The sequence below is a fragment of the Monodelphis domestica genome, chromosome 1 (assembly GCF_027887165.1).
Source record: "Monodelphis domestica isolate mMonDom1 chromosome 1, mMonDom1.pri, whole genome shotgun sequence".
NCBI lineage: Eukaryota > Metazoa > Chordata > Mammalia > Didelphimorphia > Didelphidae > Monodelphis > Monodelphis domestica.
In genome coordinates, this window is record NC_077227.1 from 45,974,274 (window position 1) to 45,990,199 (window position 15,926).

General features: G+C 36.0%; 1 protein-coding gene across 1 annotated transcript in view; it reads left to right on the forward strand.

Annotated features, from left to right (window-relative positions):
- The window catches only part of ARIH1 (ariadne RBR E3 ubiquitin protein ligase 1), an 87,741-nt gene that overhangs the window by 41,242 nt on the left and 30,573 nt on the right, over positions 1–15,926 (forward strand). Inside the window, exon 2 of the mRNA XM_001365085.4 lies at positions 4,147–4,214. Coding sequence (XP_001365122.1) covers positions 4,147–4,214 — 68 coding nt within the window. The remainder of the gene's footprint in view (positions 1–4,146; positions 4,215–15,926) is intronic.

The following is a 15,926-nucleotide window of genomic DNA, read 5'->3' on the forward strand; positions in this document are numbered from 1 at the left end:
TTCAGGTACCAAATGTACTTTCAGATTCATTTCAGATCAGTGTCATCTGTTTACTTGTTCAGCTTATAATATCATTAGATTTTTAAGTATTTGTCCAAAGTAAATTTATTTACTGATGATTAGTAAATGAAATACTGTTGTTACTTTTAAAGTTAGTATCTGTGGATATTATCTGGTTGCCCACACAACTGTGCTGCAAGTACTCAGAAAAAGTAAGTGAAGGTTGAGTATCTTTTTCTTTTCTTGGTTTGTGTAATTTAATTGTGCCTCAACAGTGAGACCCTGTGGAGTTTATTTTCCTTGACATGGGAAGATTTAGAGAAGGTAAAGGAAATGCAATGAACAGAGTTGTTGAAAACATCAACATAAAAGAATCATATGTGAAGTTCCCTTTTGAAAATCCTAGGAATATTGAAAGGAGATGATAACCTATTGACTTCAAGTTAGCTCCTCCTGATAACATAGAGTTTTCTTCCCTTTTCTTAATTTTGCAAGATTCTCACTTCATAGCACTCTCAATACTAAACTACTTAATTCATGTATAGTGTGATGGAAAGAGGAAGTGAATTTAGAATCAGAGTAAAGTTTAAAGTATTCTTCTTTTACCTTGGGCAAATTCATCTAACTTCTGAGGCCTCAATTTCATAATCTGTAAAATGAGAAGTTGTCATAGAGCTCTGATATTCCCACAAAAATTTTTTTTTAAAAAGAACATTTACTGGGGGCAGCTAGGTTGCTCAGTGGATTGAGAGCTAAGCCTAGAGAAGGGAGGTCCTAGGTTCAAATTTGGCCTCAGACACTTCCCAGCTGTGTGACCCTGGGCAAGTTACTTGACCCCTCATTGCCTAGCCCTTACCACTCTTCTGCCTTGGAATCAATACACAGTATTGACTCCAAGACGGAAGGTAAGGGTTTTTAAAAAAAAAAAGTTACTATTGTCTAACGAATTATTCCATAATATTCTTACTATACTAAATACGAGGGGAAAGGTGAGGAGGGTGGAAACATGAGCATTCCATATTTATTAAATGTACCTAAAAGCTTCTGGTGTAGAGTTTAGGTAATTTTTCATCATTAACTCTCTAAAATGTACATGAAAATTGCTTGTTCTTAATGAAATACTGTGCTATAAAACTAGAAACAGATTAGTCTTCAAGAGCAAATGAATTTACTACTAATAATAAGCAAGGGGAAAAGCTCACTTGAGGAGGGGGGGGATGAAGACAGAAGCCTTCGTTCCTCTTTACTCAATTTTTTTTTTTACATGATAGCTTGGCTATCCAGGGTGCTGAGAGAAAGGGGGTAATTTAGGCAGAAATGATAATACAAATGAATATAGCACTTTCCTTGTTGCATTGTATAAATATCCTTATTTTTAGATAAGGAAACAGAGGCATAAAGGTTTCCTAGTGTTCTTTCTGCTATACTGTCCTAATTCTCATCTTTTTAATGCCCTTTGTTACTTTAAAGGTAATCGAAATGAAAAATGGTATGGCTTGATCCCAATGGAAAACCCTTAGTATATGTTTTTTCAAGTTTTTCTTTAGGAAATTTGTCATCCAGAGCATTAAAAATACTGGTAGTATGAATCATCTTCAGGAATATGGAAACAAAGGTCTAAAAAGTTCTCCTCTTCTCGGCATTTTATGGAATGATGTTTAGTATTAAGTTAGAAATCCTAGGTTGTTACCACTAGCAAGACCAGTAGCTTAACTGTCAAATCCAAATGGCCTTTTATTCTATTTAACCGTTACTAACTTAAGACAACATTTATCCCTTTCCAGTCTTTTTCATGCCTTCAGAGACACCAAACTCTTACAATTTTCCTATTTGGTTAACTTAACCTTGCATCTCCTCTCTGGTTCTTCATCTTCTTCTTAACCCATAGATAATGGTATATTCCCCAAGGAACATGTTTTTGGGTGTTTTCCTCTTCACTTGGTTTCAACTACCGCACAAGTAATGGTCAGATTTTTGCCTCATATCCTTATTTCTCTCAGCTATTGAATAGCTCCAATATTTGCATATCTTCATGTAGGCAGGCCCTGTCTATCATCACTTTAAACTCCTAAACTTTTTCATAATTGAGCTCATCTCTCCCTAAAATTATTTCATGAGACTTAAGGATTATTTTTTAACTCTTTGATCCTGAAATGAGGAAATGGACTTTCCCTCATTGTCATAGCCTCTTGCTCCTCTGGCTTCCAATTAATTGCTTCTAAGGTAAAATAACTCCCCTACCATCTAAAACCTCTTCAGCCAGACCCCAACTGTCTTTACAGCTTCATTGAATACCCCACCCCACCGTCTCTCTGGGGATATGGCCAAACTGGCCTCTGCCCAATACTCTTGCCTACTCTCACCTTATTTTTGCACTGGACTACATGTCTGGGATGTACTCCTTTCTTGTTTCCATCTCAGTTCTCCTTTTCCTTTAAGATGCAGCTCAAGTACCATCTTGTTGATGAAAACCATTCCTGTTCCTGCTCTCCTCCCTCCTTAAATATTGTTGACTTTGTATGTATACCTTGTTTTAAAAGTTTTAAAACTTTGTTTTAAAACTACTGTTTTAGACTCTCAAGAACTTGGAAACTGTGCACTAAGACTTTGGGGGCATCTCTTCATGTTCACTTTGATTATGTCATTCATTGTATTTCTATAACTCCAATGCCTCAAATAGTGACTGGCGTATTATACAGTAGGCAGTTAAATGCTTTTTTGATCTGTCATCTAAATATTTTCTTCTCGTGCACTTTTTACCCCCTCAAGTAGTTTTCTTTTCAGCTCTTACCTTCTTTTAATCCATTCTTTTATACTGATGCCAGTATAAAATGATAGTAATTTACTAATGCATGAGTTGGATATATTACCCTTGCTTTACCTATCCAACCAAATCCTAAGCCCTTTAAAGGCTTACCCTCACAATCAGCCTGCAACCTACCTTACCAGTTTTGTCTCATGTTATTCTGTTCCAGATTACTTGTTGTTCTCCCCAAACAGGAGTTTTACCACCAAATGCATACTTTCTATCATACTTCTTTGCTTTGCTCACTCTCTGTTTGAAATTAATGCCCTTACTCTCCTCTATTCTTGTATTCTTATTATCATTTAAAACCCAATTCATTCTTCCACTTTCCTTAAGAACCTTTGTGTCTTCATTTCTTTTTAAGCCCTTACCTGGCTCTCAATCCACTGAGCTACCCAGCTGCCCCTTTGTGTCTTCATTTCTTAATATTTTTCGGTTTTGTGAATTAACAAGCTAAACAAAATTGTGCAAAGACACAAATTTAGTTTATGGTGCTTTTATCATGGTGATAGGTGGGTTACTTTGAGATAGAAACTTTGTCCCTATCACTCTGCCTTTTTTATACTACTCTGCCTACATGTCTTAGTCTTCTCCCTAGTAGAAGATAAACTCCTTGAATACTGGAGACAATCATTTTTATCTTTTGCAGACACTGCTCCTTCCCTATATGAAAAGGTATTTAATGAGTGTTTGTTGCTATTGACCTTATTCTTTGCTTGGTAACATATCAGTATGATTTTTATGTGTAAAATATTTACCTTGATCTTTCTTTTATTACATGTTTATGAAATACATGATTTTAACTTTGATTTACCAGAAAAAAAATACAATACATTCAGTTGTAACTTTTATTAGAATTAAAATTGATCCTGTAGGGACATTGCAAAACAAAATCTTCAATTAACAAGCATTTAGTAAGTGCCTGTTGATAATCTATTTGAATTTTTTTAAGTGCTACTTAAACTTACTAAGATAATTTTCCAAGTAGGCAAAATCTGGAATCCGCTTTAGTCTTTTCTGTACAATAATGCACAAAGTTATTTTATTTTTTCCCTTCTTGATATTATGGTTAAGAGTTTAGTTCTTGAAATTAGGGATTATTCTTATCTAAATTGTGTACCTCAGTGTCTGGAGGGGAGGCAAGGATACATTTCAGAAAAAGAAATGGGACATTCTCTTTAGGATACTTCAGTACTTGATTCATTCATTGAGCATTTATTTCATACCTCCTATGTGCGAAGTACTGTACTAGTCACAAGGGATGCAAAGACATTCAGCAAGAGTTTACTGAATGTCATTGAAATGGTATTACTCTAATGTGACTTCTTTCCCTCCTTTAGAATCCAGCAACTATCACAAGAATACTCCTTAGCCATTTCAATTGGGATAAAGAGAAGCTGATGGAAAGGTAAGATACCACATTGACAGCTTTGTGACTACAAATAAGGGGAAGTTAATATAGGGAAGAAAGACTGTTGTGGATCTAAACAGGATGCTTAAACTGTTGTTTGGTATCCCCTATTACTTTAAAAGGCTTAAAAATTTTAAGGCTGAAGTTCAGTCAGAAGGGAGACTTCTAGTTTAACCCTTATCAAACCATTCTCAATAAGTGGTAATCTTTACTAATTTTGAAGACCCTATCCCTTAATGATTAGGTACTGTTTTCACCATTTCTTCCCTCAATTTAAAGAACTTATTTTTGATAGACTAGTTTATTCTAAATTAGATTCCTCCCTCTTCTCCCCACAAGGTTCATCTGCTTACCAACTTTCATTATATCCCTCATACTCTAGAGAAAAGTCAAGGCTGTCCTGCTTGGGTTAAGTCCACCAAAATGTTCTAATGGCTTGGCTACATGTAAAAAATCCCAAGTTTACTGGCTGGGAATTGAACCTTTCCACTCCAAAACTTTGAAATAAAGAGGTGCTCCTGAAGGGAAATGAGAATTGCTCTTCTTGTTGCTCTGTCCAGGAAGAGGTATTTCAGATGTTTTGCTATACTTTTGCAGAATTGGGTTGAGTATTTTTTTTTAATAATATTTTTTTTTACCTTGAGATGTCTTATCTTGAAAAATAGCTCCCCTGTGATGAAAAAACTTTTTCTGTTAGTTGGAATATGCTAGTCTTTGTGCAGGTGACCTGTCCACAACTGAGAATCATAGTTGATATAAAAAAGAAAATTCTTTTGGCCCACAAGACCATAATTTTAAAACCAGAAGATGGTTTGTGGGAGGTTTCCCAGGACTTTGCAGTAGATTCCAGTAGTTTTCAAGTGATGCTGAGACATTATAGACTCACGCAGTATCAAAAAGGCATTCTTGGTCACTTTGTTTTATTTAAGCTTTTCTTTCAAGTTTAGTAAATTGTAAAAGTGCTGCCCCAATATTATTATGGCTTTTCTAATCAGATTTCCTACAGTAGAAACTTGTCTGACAATGCTTAAGGGAGTGCCAATAGAATGTGGCAAATTTTGTTGGTGAATCTTCTAAAAATTCTTCACTTAAAAAACTTCATAGTCAATAGTTCAAAAAAGAATGAGCAATATACTATATTTTATATCAAGCACAACTTTCTAGATTCATAAATGTTGCTATAGATAACACACTTACCCTGAACCATGTGTACACTGGCTTATCAGTTAATAAGCTCCTAAATATACCTTAGATCTGCTTTAATTATTCTGAGGGAAATCGAGGTGTATAGGATTTTACAGGGGAAAAAAGCATTAGGAAATAATGAAAGATTTTTCATCATGACTATTTATAATTCATAAAATCCATTTAGTGTTTTGCTATAAATTCACATTGACAAGTCCAGTTTTTTGTTTTTGCATTTTCAAGCAGCAATTTATGTTATTTAGCAACATTGTGTTCTTGTCACTTCAGAATATATTCTTTAATTTTGGAGACTGGTCCAAGAAAATGCAAACAACTCAGCTTTAAAAGTTACATGTGTATTCTCAAAAGGAAAATAAGCTGTACATAAGTAATTTATGCTTTCATGTACAGTATTCTTTTTCTATTTTACTTTCTAAATGGAAATGTTCGTTTTATCTAGTGTCATAATTTAATTGTAGGGCTGGGGCATAGCATTGGCTATGGGACTCTCACCAAGAATGTGGCACTGTCAAGAAATATTATTGAACCTTGCTACAAGGTAATGGGATTAGATCCTAGGGAAAAATGTTGAGGAAGGGAGGATATCCATATGCAGTGTGTGTGATGGGGATGTAGATTAAAAACTCTGAGAAAAGCTGGGTTTCCAGCAGATCTGAAAGCATGGCAGTGTGACCTGTTTTGAGGATCCCTTATTGACTCCTTCAGCCTTGCAAGCCATCAGAATCAGAATCCCCAGAGCCTTTTCAGAGAAACTTCTGCTTGTTATCAAGCCATTCACTCCTATCCCTTCCACCATTTTGCCTTAAGGACATGATTTCTTTCTTCCTTCCTCCCCTCACCCTCACCCCCAAACAAAGTATTACTTACATTTAACATGTTTCTGTAATAAGATGTATCTTGTTCAATTCCATATGTTCTAGCCTGGGAAGGTCTCTTTAAATCCAGGCTCTAATCTGATGTACTAGCTTTCCTCAGCATCCTGTCATTTGTAAGTTTCATGAGCATTTCATTTATGCCTTATATTCATCTCATTGGTAAAAGTATTTAGTACAGGGTCATGCAGTAGTCATTTCCAAATTGATACCAAAACATTAAAGTGCCACTCTTTGGGTCTAGCCGTGGCAACTAGTTAGTTCTCAAATTTATTAATTATGCTTTGTCACGTGCTTTTGTTAAAATCTCAATAAGCTATAAGCACATTCCCAATGGTATACCAGTTTACTAATTCCGTATTATCTGAAATGACCTGTTGAAGCTGAGCTGGCTCTGGATTGTTTGTTCTTACAGATATAGACATTTTGCCAGTAATTGAAGAATAGCCAATTCAGAAATACAAATCTCATTCTTGGTTAAGAGCGACGTGACACTTTTCATATCAATATTTTTGTGCTTCTAATTCATGCATTTGTTTTTATAATATGATTTTTAAGCCCTAGAATTTTAAAAAAATCAAATTTCAAGAACTACTGGGATCTTAGATCTGGAGAATTGCTGAGGCCTATGTTAGGATAAAATTAAAATGTCATTATGTGCTGAATCTCAAGTAGCATTTGTAGACATATTCACTTCTCCTTATCCTATAAGGCTCTTGTCCATCCTAATAAAGCTATACAGGGAATAAATACTCCCAATGCTCAAACCCCTCTACAGAATACTTTCCTTTCCACATCTACATGATCAGTTTGAGGAACCTTTCTTGACTCCATCAGACTTATTTGTTAATAAAAAGGAAAGATGTTCTCTTTAACTTTGATGCTGTGATACTACACTGACTATTGCTTTTGGCCAGGAGTTTGTTATTAATTATTGACTTATGTTATTGCCATTAGCATTTGTATTCTGCTTTCTTTTCCTCTGTTATTTCATACAAGCTTTGCCATCTCATTTTCTTTATTATGATGCTCCAGCCATCCCCCAATTGCTGAACACATATTTTTCCCAGTGTTTCTATTATCAAAAATAAATTGTTGTGCATATAGAGTAAGAGGAAAGAAGAGGATATTTTGCCATCAGTAATCTCTTTAGGCCAAATGATACAAATTAGTAATTCATCTTCTGATTTCAAATTGTTTTCTAGAACAGTTGAACCAATTTACGATTCCACTTGTGTCTTGATTTCCTTCAGCATCCCTCCTTTGAATGAATTTTCATACTTTTGTATATTTTACTAACTTGATGCGTATTAGGTGAAATCATTAGGTTTTATTTGTATTTCTCAGGGAATTGGATTGCTGATAGCTCATATCCTTAGGCTACTGGTCTTTTGAAGAGTGACTCAACTCTATAAACTAAATGTCAGGTTTTTAAGAGATCTTTTCAGAGATATTGAATACAAGAATTTTTCCAAATCTGAATCCTTTGAGTCTTGGTGTTTTGTTTCTATTTTTGCAAAAGTTTACCTTTGTGAACAGAGATTCTGTCTCTGTTTTAGCTTGAGTCAGTTATCACTATCCTGTCCACATCAAACAGAGTAGTTCTTTGTTCTTAGAATTCATGAACTTCTGGACTTAGTTGTTTCTGATCTTACAAGATAGAAGTTCCTCCTTCCTGTCGTGAGTGTCTATAGCCAGGGGGCACATAGGATTAAATTTTTTTTTTTTAAATTAGAAATCATTTCATCTAACCTGTTCAGGTCAGATTGGGAAGTGGATTTTGAGGGTAATTAACTTGCCCAAAGGGTCCCAGCTATTGAGTAGCAGAACTCAGTGGACCTGGACCTCTCGTCTACTCTGTAACAAAATCAGATTTTATTTATGGTTTCAGTAACTTGAATTCATTTGATGTGGTCAAATGTCATTGTTTACTGACCCATAAGTAACTTTAATAACTTTTCCAGCCTTTTAAAAATTTATTAATTAAAATATCACAAAGAAACTTCTGGTATAGTTCCAGATGAGTTAAATGAAAGATCTTGCACCTCAGGAGTTCCATAGACCCAGATTTACTAGGGGAGTCAGAATTGCCTCCTTTTTTAAAAAAATGTACTAATACCTTTTGTTTTTACACCAGTTATTTCCCTTTATGTTCTTTCCTCCAATTGAACCCTAAAATAAAACCAATCAACACAGCAACTGGCTGAGGCTGTTGCAGTATTCTGTGATAGTGTACAAACTTGACCTAAGTAAAAATATTCAATATACTTTTATTTTATTGTTAGCCCTTGAGTTCAGAGAATATGACACCTTTCAGTATTTCATCATGAAAACATACTTAGCCCATTGACTATTAAGTGTACCTTTGAATGTTATACATTTTACAAATCCAGCCTTGATTATAGCCCTGGAATTTTTCAGATATCTTTAGGTCCATTTAATTCAGTGGTTCTCAACCTTTCTAATGCCGTGACCCTGCAATACAGTTCCTCATGTTGCGGTGACCCCAAACCAAAAAATTATTTTGGTGGCTACTTCAAAACTGTAATTTTGCTACAGTTATGATTCGGAATGTAAATACCTGATATGCATTATGTTTTCTCATTGCTACAAATTGAGAGGTTGAGAACCGCTGAATTAATTACCTAGACATTGAAGCATGTTTATTACCATTTCTTGAATTAATTTCTTCTTTGTTTTTAAGATTGGCTTTGATGTGTCTCTGTGTCACCCAGGGTGGAAATGTATCAAGAATGTATACAGAAACTCTGACCAGCTACATTTTTCTAACCTGGGTATAAGGGACAGAATGTAAGGGGTTAACATTAAAGGGTTGGACTAAATTTATCAGAGTGTGGTTGCCAGGAATTAATTAATTCCAAATGATTTTTTAGCGATTTATTTATAAAATATATAGAAAGAGGGAAAGTAGAGGAATGAGAGAGAGGGCAGAGTAAGAAATCTAGCTTAATGAGCTAGGCTATTTGCTCAAGCTCTGGCAGGGCTCTAGAAGCTCCAGCCCTGAGGACCTAGGGGTCAATTAAACAAGGGTTTTGGCCACCAGGCCTCCTCCAAGAGGAGGGGCCCCTCCAGAGGCTAGTACCTCTCAGAAAAGATGAGGGGAAGGAGTCGGCCTTTCTCACCCACCCACACAGTAGTCCTAATAGAAGCAATCCTCAACCAGAGCTCTTCCAAGGTCAAGTTGAAGGTGAAAGACCTCACAGGAAGTTCTTGGCATTTTAAAAGACTATTCCTTTTCATCACTTCCTGTTCCTTCCTCCATTTTACATGGACCAATTACAGCTAAAGCTTTGCTTAGGTCTTCCCAGGGGGAAGCCAGTGGGTTCTGATTCATCACCCATTTAGGGATAAGTGGGGTGTGATTAAATCTAAAAAATGGGCAGGGGAGAGTTAATCCCATCTTCACATGGGCCAGGTTGCTGCTCTTTAGACAGCTTGCCATTCTCTTGTAACTGAGGGCTTATGCTAAAGCTGAATTATTGCAAATAACACAATGCTTAGACCTACAGCAGCTTTTTAGCTCCCAAGCTCAAGAGGCCTTTCAACTATAAAATAATAGTTTGAATTACTGGCATGTGCCACCCTAATCTCACATTTGAGATTACATTGAGAGTTTAAGTGACTTATCAAGATATGTCAAAGATGAGATCAATTCTGAAGCTGGATTTCCCTCCACTCTATAATGTGCTTCATTGCTGGGGGGAACAAATCAGATGGCTGTTGCAAAATCATATAGTGTTATTGCTTCATTTTTTTTTTTATTGTTTACTGCATCATTTGTAATGTGACTCTCAGTAGTAAGTACCTTGTCCAAGTTACCTCTCTGGTAAAGATCAAGGGATCCACCAATCAGTCTAACATTTATTAAAAGGACTTTATGTGTGTCTCAGACAAGCATCACCATGTCTGTGCTCTTGAATGAGGAGTTTTGGTAAAGCCTTGAATGAAAAAGTTAATTCATAATTAAAATTACTATTTTTTTAAACCGATCTTCACTATTCTGTCTTTGTCTTGCCCTTGGCAAACATTTTTTCTTTATAGCAATAACTTAAGCAGCTGGATTTATTTTCCCTTAAACATCAGTCTCATTGTTGTTCAAACATCAAGATACCTATGGTCCCCCTTTAGAGGAAAATTAACCCATTTCCCCTTAATAGCCTCACATGACTTTGCACCCTAGAAATTCCGTCTTTGCTTGGTTCATCCCTCATTCATGCTACCCTTTTTTACCCATTGGTGAGATTCCATGTTGGGGAGGGACCCTGAGAAACCAATTTCCATTTCTTTCATGGCTCTGCTGTTGACTTTCTGGATTTTGATACCTGTCCCCAAACAGGACTTTTTAATGGATAGAAAATACATTGTATTCTATTATCTATCAAAAGGAGAGGAATGGGTTTCCAAAGAGATCCTATGGCACCAAGATTTCTTGTTGCAGTTGAACTGAATTAATATCATTATTATTGTGAATGGCTTATCCCCTAATCACTCAGCTGAAATTGGTCTCTCCAAACTTACCAGACATCATTCTTCAAATCTGATGGGCTTTTTAGGCTTTGTTGATTTCACCCTATCTCCTGCATTTGGCACTGGATGCTAAACTTTTAACAGAAATGAGGGCCACTAATCTTTAATAGGCCACATATTAATATATTTTATTTTTAATTTATTAAATATTTCCTAATTACATTTTAATCTGGCTTAAGCCTTACTGGGGACTCTGGTGCCTTGCATGTTTGTTTTCATGGCATTGCTCTCTTGTAGATAACCTTCCCCTTCTCAATCTCCTTTGCCAGCTTATCATCCTTTTCATGCCATCATACTTGGGCATTCCCTAAAGATCTACCCTAGACTCTTTGCTCTTTTACCAATGGTTCTTTACCTAGAGGCCAGGGGATGCATTTTTATTCATCTTTATCTGAAATTTAGAATTTTTTTTTCCAGCATTGAATGTTGAAAATTATGAGAGTCCATCAAAACTACCACAAACCCAGACAAAAGGATTCTGAACAAGAAGTGTCCAAAGAACCTGCTCTGTACTCTTAAGCAATCTTGTCACTTCCCGGGAAGTTAACTCTCTTATGCACAAGACCCTGCAGTCTGTACCCAGGTCTAGCCTCTTATGCTATCTAACCTGGAGACATCTCCTTCAACATGCCCAATGCTGACCTCAGTGTCTTCCCTTCTTACCAACTTGCCCATTTTGGCTAGAGGCCTTCTTGCCCTAAGTGTTCAGTAGCTACTTGCTCTTTTTACTCTTTAAAGCCACCTCTAGCCTAGATCATCGTAGCAGCCTCTGGATTGATTTGCCTGCCTCCATTTTCTGTATATTCCAGTCCTCCTATCAACAGTACTGTGCTGCCCAAGCAACTTCTACTGACTTCCTCTGGCCTCTAGGATAAAATGTATAAATTTATCTTTTGCTTTTAAAGCTTCACTGCTGATCCCAACCTATCTTTGTACTCCTTCCTTGTAAACTTCTTGACTCTCTTCTCCACTCTGTGATCTAGACAAACTGGTTTTTGCAAAGCTTCCCCTACCTTTCTTTCTTTACCTCTGCCACCTTGAATCCTTCCTTTTAAGACTTTGGGAATCTTTCCTGCTATTTGCTGCTTCTCCTGCTTTTCCCACCCCACTGCCAACATCCTGCCTCCCCAGCAAATTGATTGCACAACTACTCTGTTTATTTGCATTTATTCACTTTTTATTTATGCTATATGTGTTATTAATTTGATATGACTTCCCTCTTCTTTAGATTGCAAGCTTCCTACATTGAGCAGAGATTTTTTTATTTTTTTTTCTTGGTACTTTTCTCTCCTAGCACAGTATTTTGGGCGCATAGTAAAACCTAGTAAATTCTTACTAATTTATCTGTTCTTCTATCTTTGCTCTCGTCTCCCATCATTTAATTGGATTATTTCCATGTTTCTTAGAATTCCTCATTAATTCTTATAATACAGTAATATTCCATTGTATTCATTAACTAAAATTTCTTAAACCATTCCTCAAATTCAATGGACAGTCTTTTCTTGTTTGTTTTAATCCTTACTTTCTGTATTAGAATCATGTGTGTTGGTTCTAAGGCAGAAAGAACAGTAAAAGCTGGACTTGCCCAGAGTCACATAACTAGGAAATGTCTGAGTCTTAATTTGAGCATAGGTCCTCCTATTTAAGGCCTGGTTATCTACTGAGTCACCTAGCTGCCCCCATCAGGACCCATGTTTTTCACTACCACAAGTAATCTTGAAGTTCTTATGATGCTATTTAATCATTTTTTTTCTAATTTGCTTGATTGTAAGGTAAAATTGCAATTATCTTAATAGTGATTTGGATTATTTTTCATATGTGAGTTAATGGGGTTTGCATTCCTTTTCATAACTTCATGTCCTTAATTCAGTTATTTTTTTTTTTAGTAGTGTCCCTTTTTGTGGGATTTCCTTGGCAAAGAACCAAGAGTGGTTTGCAATATACTTTATCAGCAAAAAGTACTAAATGACTTGCCCAAGGTGACAAATCTAATAGGTCTCTGAGGCCAGATTTTTAATTCAGGAAGCTGAGTCTTACACCACATGGCACCTTCCTAGATATTCTTTGACCATTATATAATAGGGAATTATTCTTGTTTTCTTTATTATTTGGAACTATACCCTTAAAGCAACCAAATTGTGTATATTACCACAAGGACTATGCCAAAAAGAGACCAAAGAAAAGGATGTTTATAGTAGTTTTTCATGACCAGAATCAAACATCAACTGTGAGAAATGACTAAACAAATTTTGGTATGTGGATTTAACAGAATATTTTCTGCAGAAATAAATATTAGATGCTTTATCAAAAATTTGTAATGAATGTTGATAAAGGGAAGTGAACAGAACTATGAACACTGTTTATGGAGTAACACTAACATTGTAAAGATAAAACCTGGGCCAGTGATAAAACTTATTACCCACTTCTTGACAAAAGGCTCCCAATTTTGGGTTCTGCAAAATTTTGGATTTGTTTTGCTTCACTTTGTTACAAAAGAAGTTTTTTCTTCTTCCAGGAGAGAGAGAGATGGATACTATGGGAGGAGAGAGGAGTTTGTTCTTTTTGCCCAGAAAGAATGTCATTGAAGTGGTGTGGGGTTTTTTTTGTTGTTGTTTTGTTTTGTTTGTTTGTTTTTTGGGGGGTAGTTGTTGTTTTAATGAAAGGGGGGGGCCAGGAAGTTCAGAAGGAAACTCAGGGAGGCAGACAGGTTTGAAGGTAAAATGTAGAATTATATATGTCACCTTGGGCATAAGAAATTAAGAGTTTCAGGTATAATCTCCCTTTTTTTGTCTACTTTGAACATGGAATTTTTGTTGTTCCCAGCTCACTTTTTTATTTTTTAACCCTTACTTTCCATCTTGGAGTCAATACTGTGTATTGGCTCTAAGGCAGAAGAATGGTAAGGGCTAGACAATGGGGGTCAAGTGACTTGCCCAGGGTCACACAGCTGGGAAGTGTCTGAGGCCAGATTGGACCCTAGGACCTCCCATCTCTAGACCTGACTCTCAACTGAGCTACCCAGCTGTTCCCCCAGCTTACCTTTTTAGTGCTAGTCTAAATTTTTTCCCCCAAAACTATTCTTCATTTTCCCCAAGAATTTTTGTAGTATAGGACATCTTTCTCTTCCCTTTACCTCTAGTATTTTATATTTGAAATGTCAGTATTTTGAGTCTTCTGGATAGAAATTTGGGTTCTATTTTTTAAAGCCATCTATTTTGTCTGTTGGCTCTATTTGCTCCTTCGAAATCAGAATATAACCTGGGCATTGATATGGGGAGAAGAGGGAAAGTGATCAATGATGACCAAGGTGGATTTATTATTATTACTATTTTTTTTTAAGAAGTAAATCTCATAGCAAAAGCAAGTTTTAAGATTGCACATTTGGAAATGTTCTGAAATCCTTTGAACCTACCTCTCCGGATCCTTTTTAACTTTTGGGTTTTGGTTTGGTTTTGGGATAATCTGCTTTTCACACTAACTTTTAATGATTTCTGTCTATCTAAGCTCCCCATAGAATCCTCCCTTGGTTGATTTTTTTTTCCTCTGATATCCAGCTGCCTTTTAATTGCTTATTTTCAGTACCTTACATCTTAACCTTGTATATAAATTTTTCTGTTTTCTTCTTCAGCTCCTAAACCGACAAAAAGGTTTTAGTAAGAATTTCATTTACAAACGATGTTAGCGGAGAGTTCTTTTTAGTTCTGTGACTAGTGTACCTACTTGAACTTTGTCAATTTTTCATATGGTCTTTTTTGATATAGTTTATTGGAAAAAGGTGTGGAAAAGAAGAAATTTCTCATGAATCTCATACTAATGCATGCAGACTGCAGATAAATGGTTTATTTTGGGTCTTGTCCCAATTTATTATATTTTTGATTCTTGTTTGACTCTAATACATGTTCCATTTTCATGCCCTCAGACTAATTTTGCATTCTTGGGAGGAGTTACTGACACAAACTTTTCCTGAGACCTGCTGAACATTACATAAAAGCCATTATTTTGGGGGCATCTGAGTAGCTCAGTGGATTGAGAGCCAGGCCTAGAGATGGGAGGTCCTAGGTTCAAATATGACCTTAGACACTTCCCAGCTGTGTGACCCTGGGCAAGTTACTTGACCCCCATTGTCTAGCCCTTACCACTCTTCTGCCTTGGATCCAATACACAGTATTGACTCCAAGACAGAAGGTAAGGGTTTAAAAATAAAAAGCCATTATTTTTCTGTTTGGGGGGATTTTCAGGTCTTTGTAATTCCTAGGGTGGATATGTGTGGAATGTCTGTTGCAATAATAAATGTTAACTGGTGACCAAGATCCTATAGTGCCCTCAAAAGTTGTACATGGTGAAACTATTGTACATACTGCCTGTACCTGCCTGAAAAAACTGTGGAGGGGTGTGGGGTGGGGAGGAGGAGATCCATTGGTCTATGCAAGGCTAGAAGAGAATTACAAATAATAACTGAGTCCAGTTACAGAGCAAAATCTAACCCTGAGGGAAGATGTAATTTGTTATCTGAAGATTACACAGTCACTTTCCTATTTTGAGTTTGATACTTTATTTTTCCATTGCTATACACAAATACTAATAATGATGATGAAATACTAATAATATTGATGAAATTTTATTTTGCAATATTTCTATTTATCATTCAATTTTCTTAGAGTATTTCAGTTAAAAAAAAAAATCCTTACCTCTCATCTTAAGATCAATACTATATATTGGTTCCAAGGCAGAAGATAGGCATGGACTAGGCAGTGGGGGGTTAAATGACTTGCCCTGGGTCATACAGCTAGGAAATAAATATCTGAGGTCAGATTTAAACACAGGACTACCCATATCCAGGTCTAGATTTCTATCCACTAAACCAACTCATTGTGCCCTCAACATTTGTTTTTAAATCAATTCTTTATACCTTTTAGTACCAGCCATTTCCAAATGTTTTTCTTTCCCACTTTTGAGTTTCTCCCTTTTTAACAACAAAAAGATGTTTGTATTGAGTAAAAGCAAACACAAGACAGCAGTCTGGTCATAGCAATTTCACAGGTGTATGCATGCAGCCATATAATGAAGTATTACAAGACTAAGC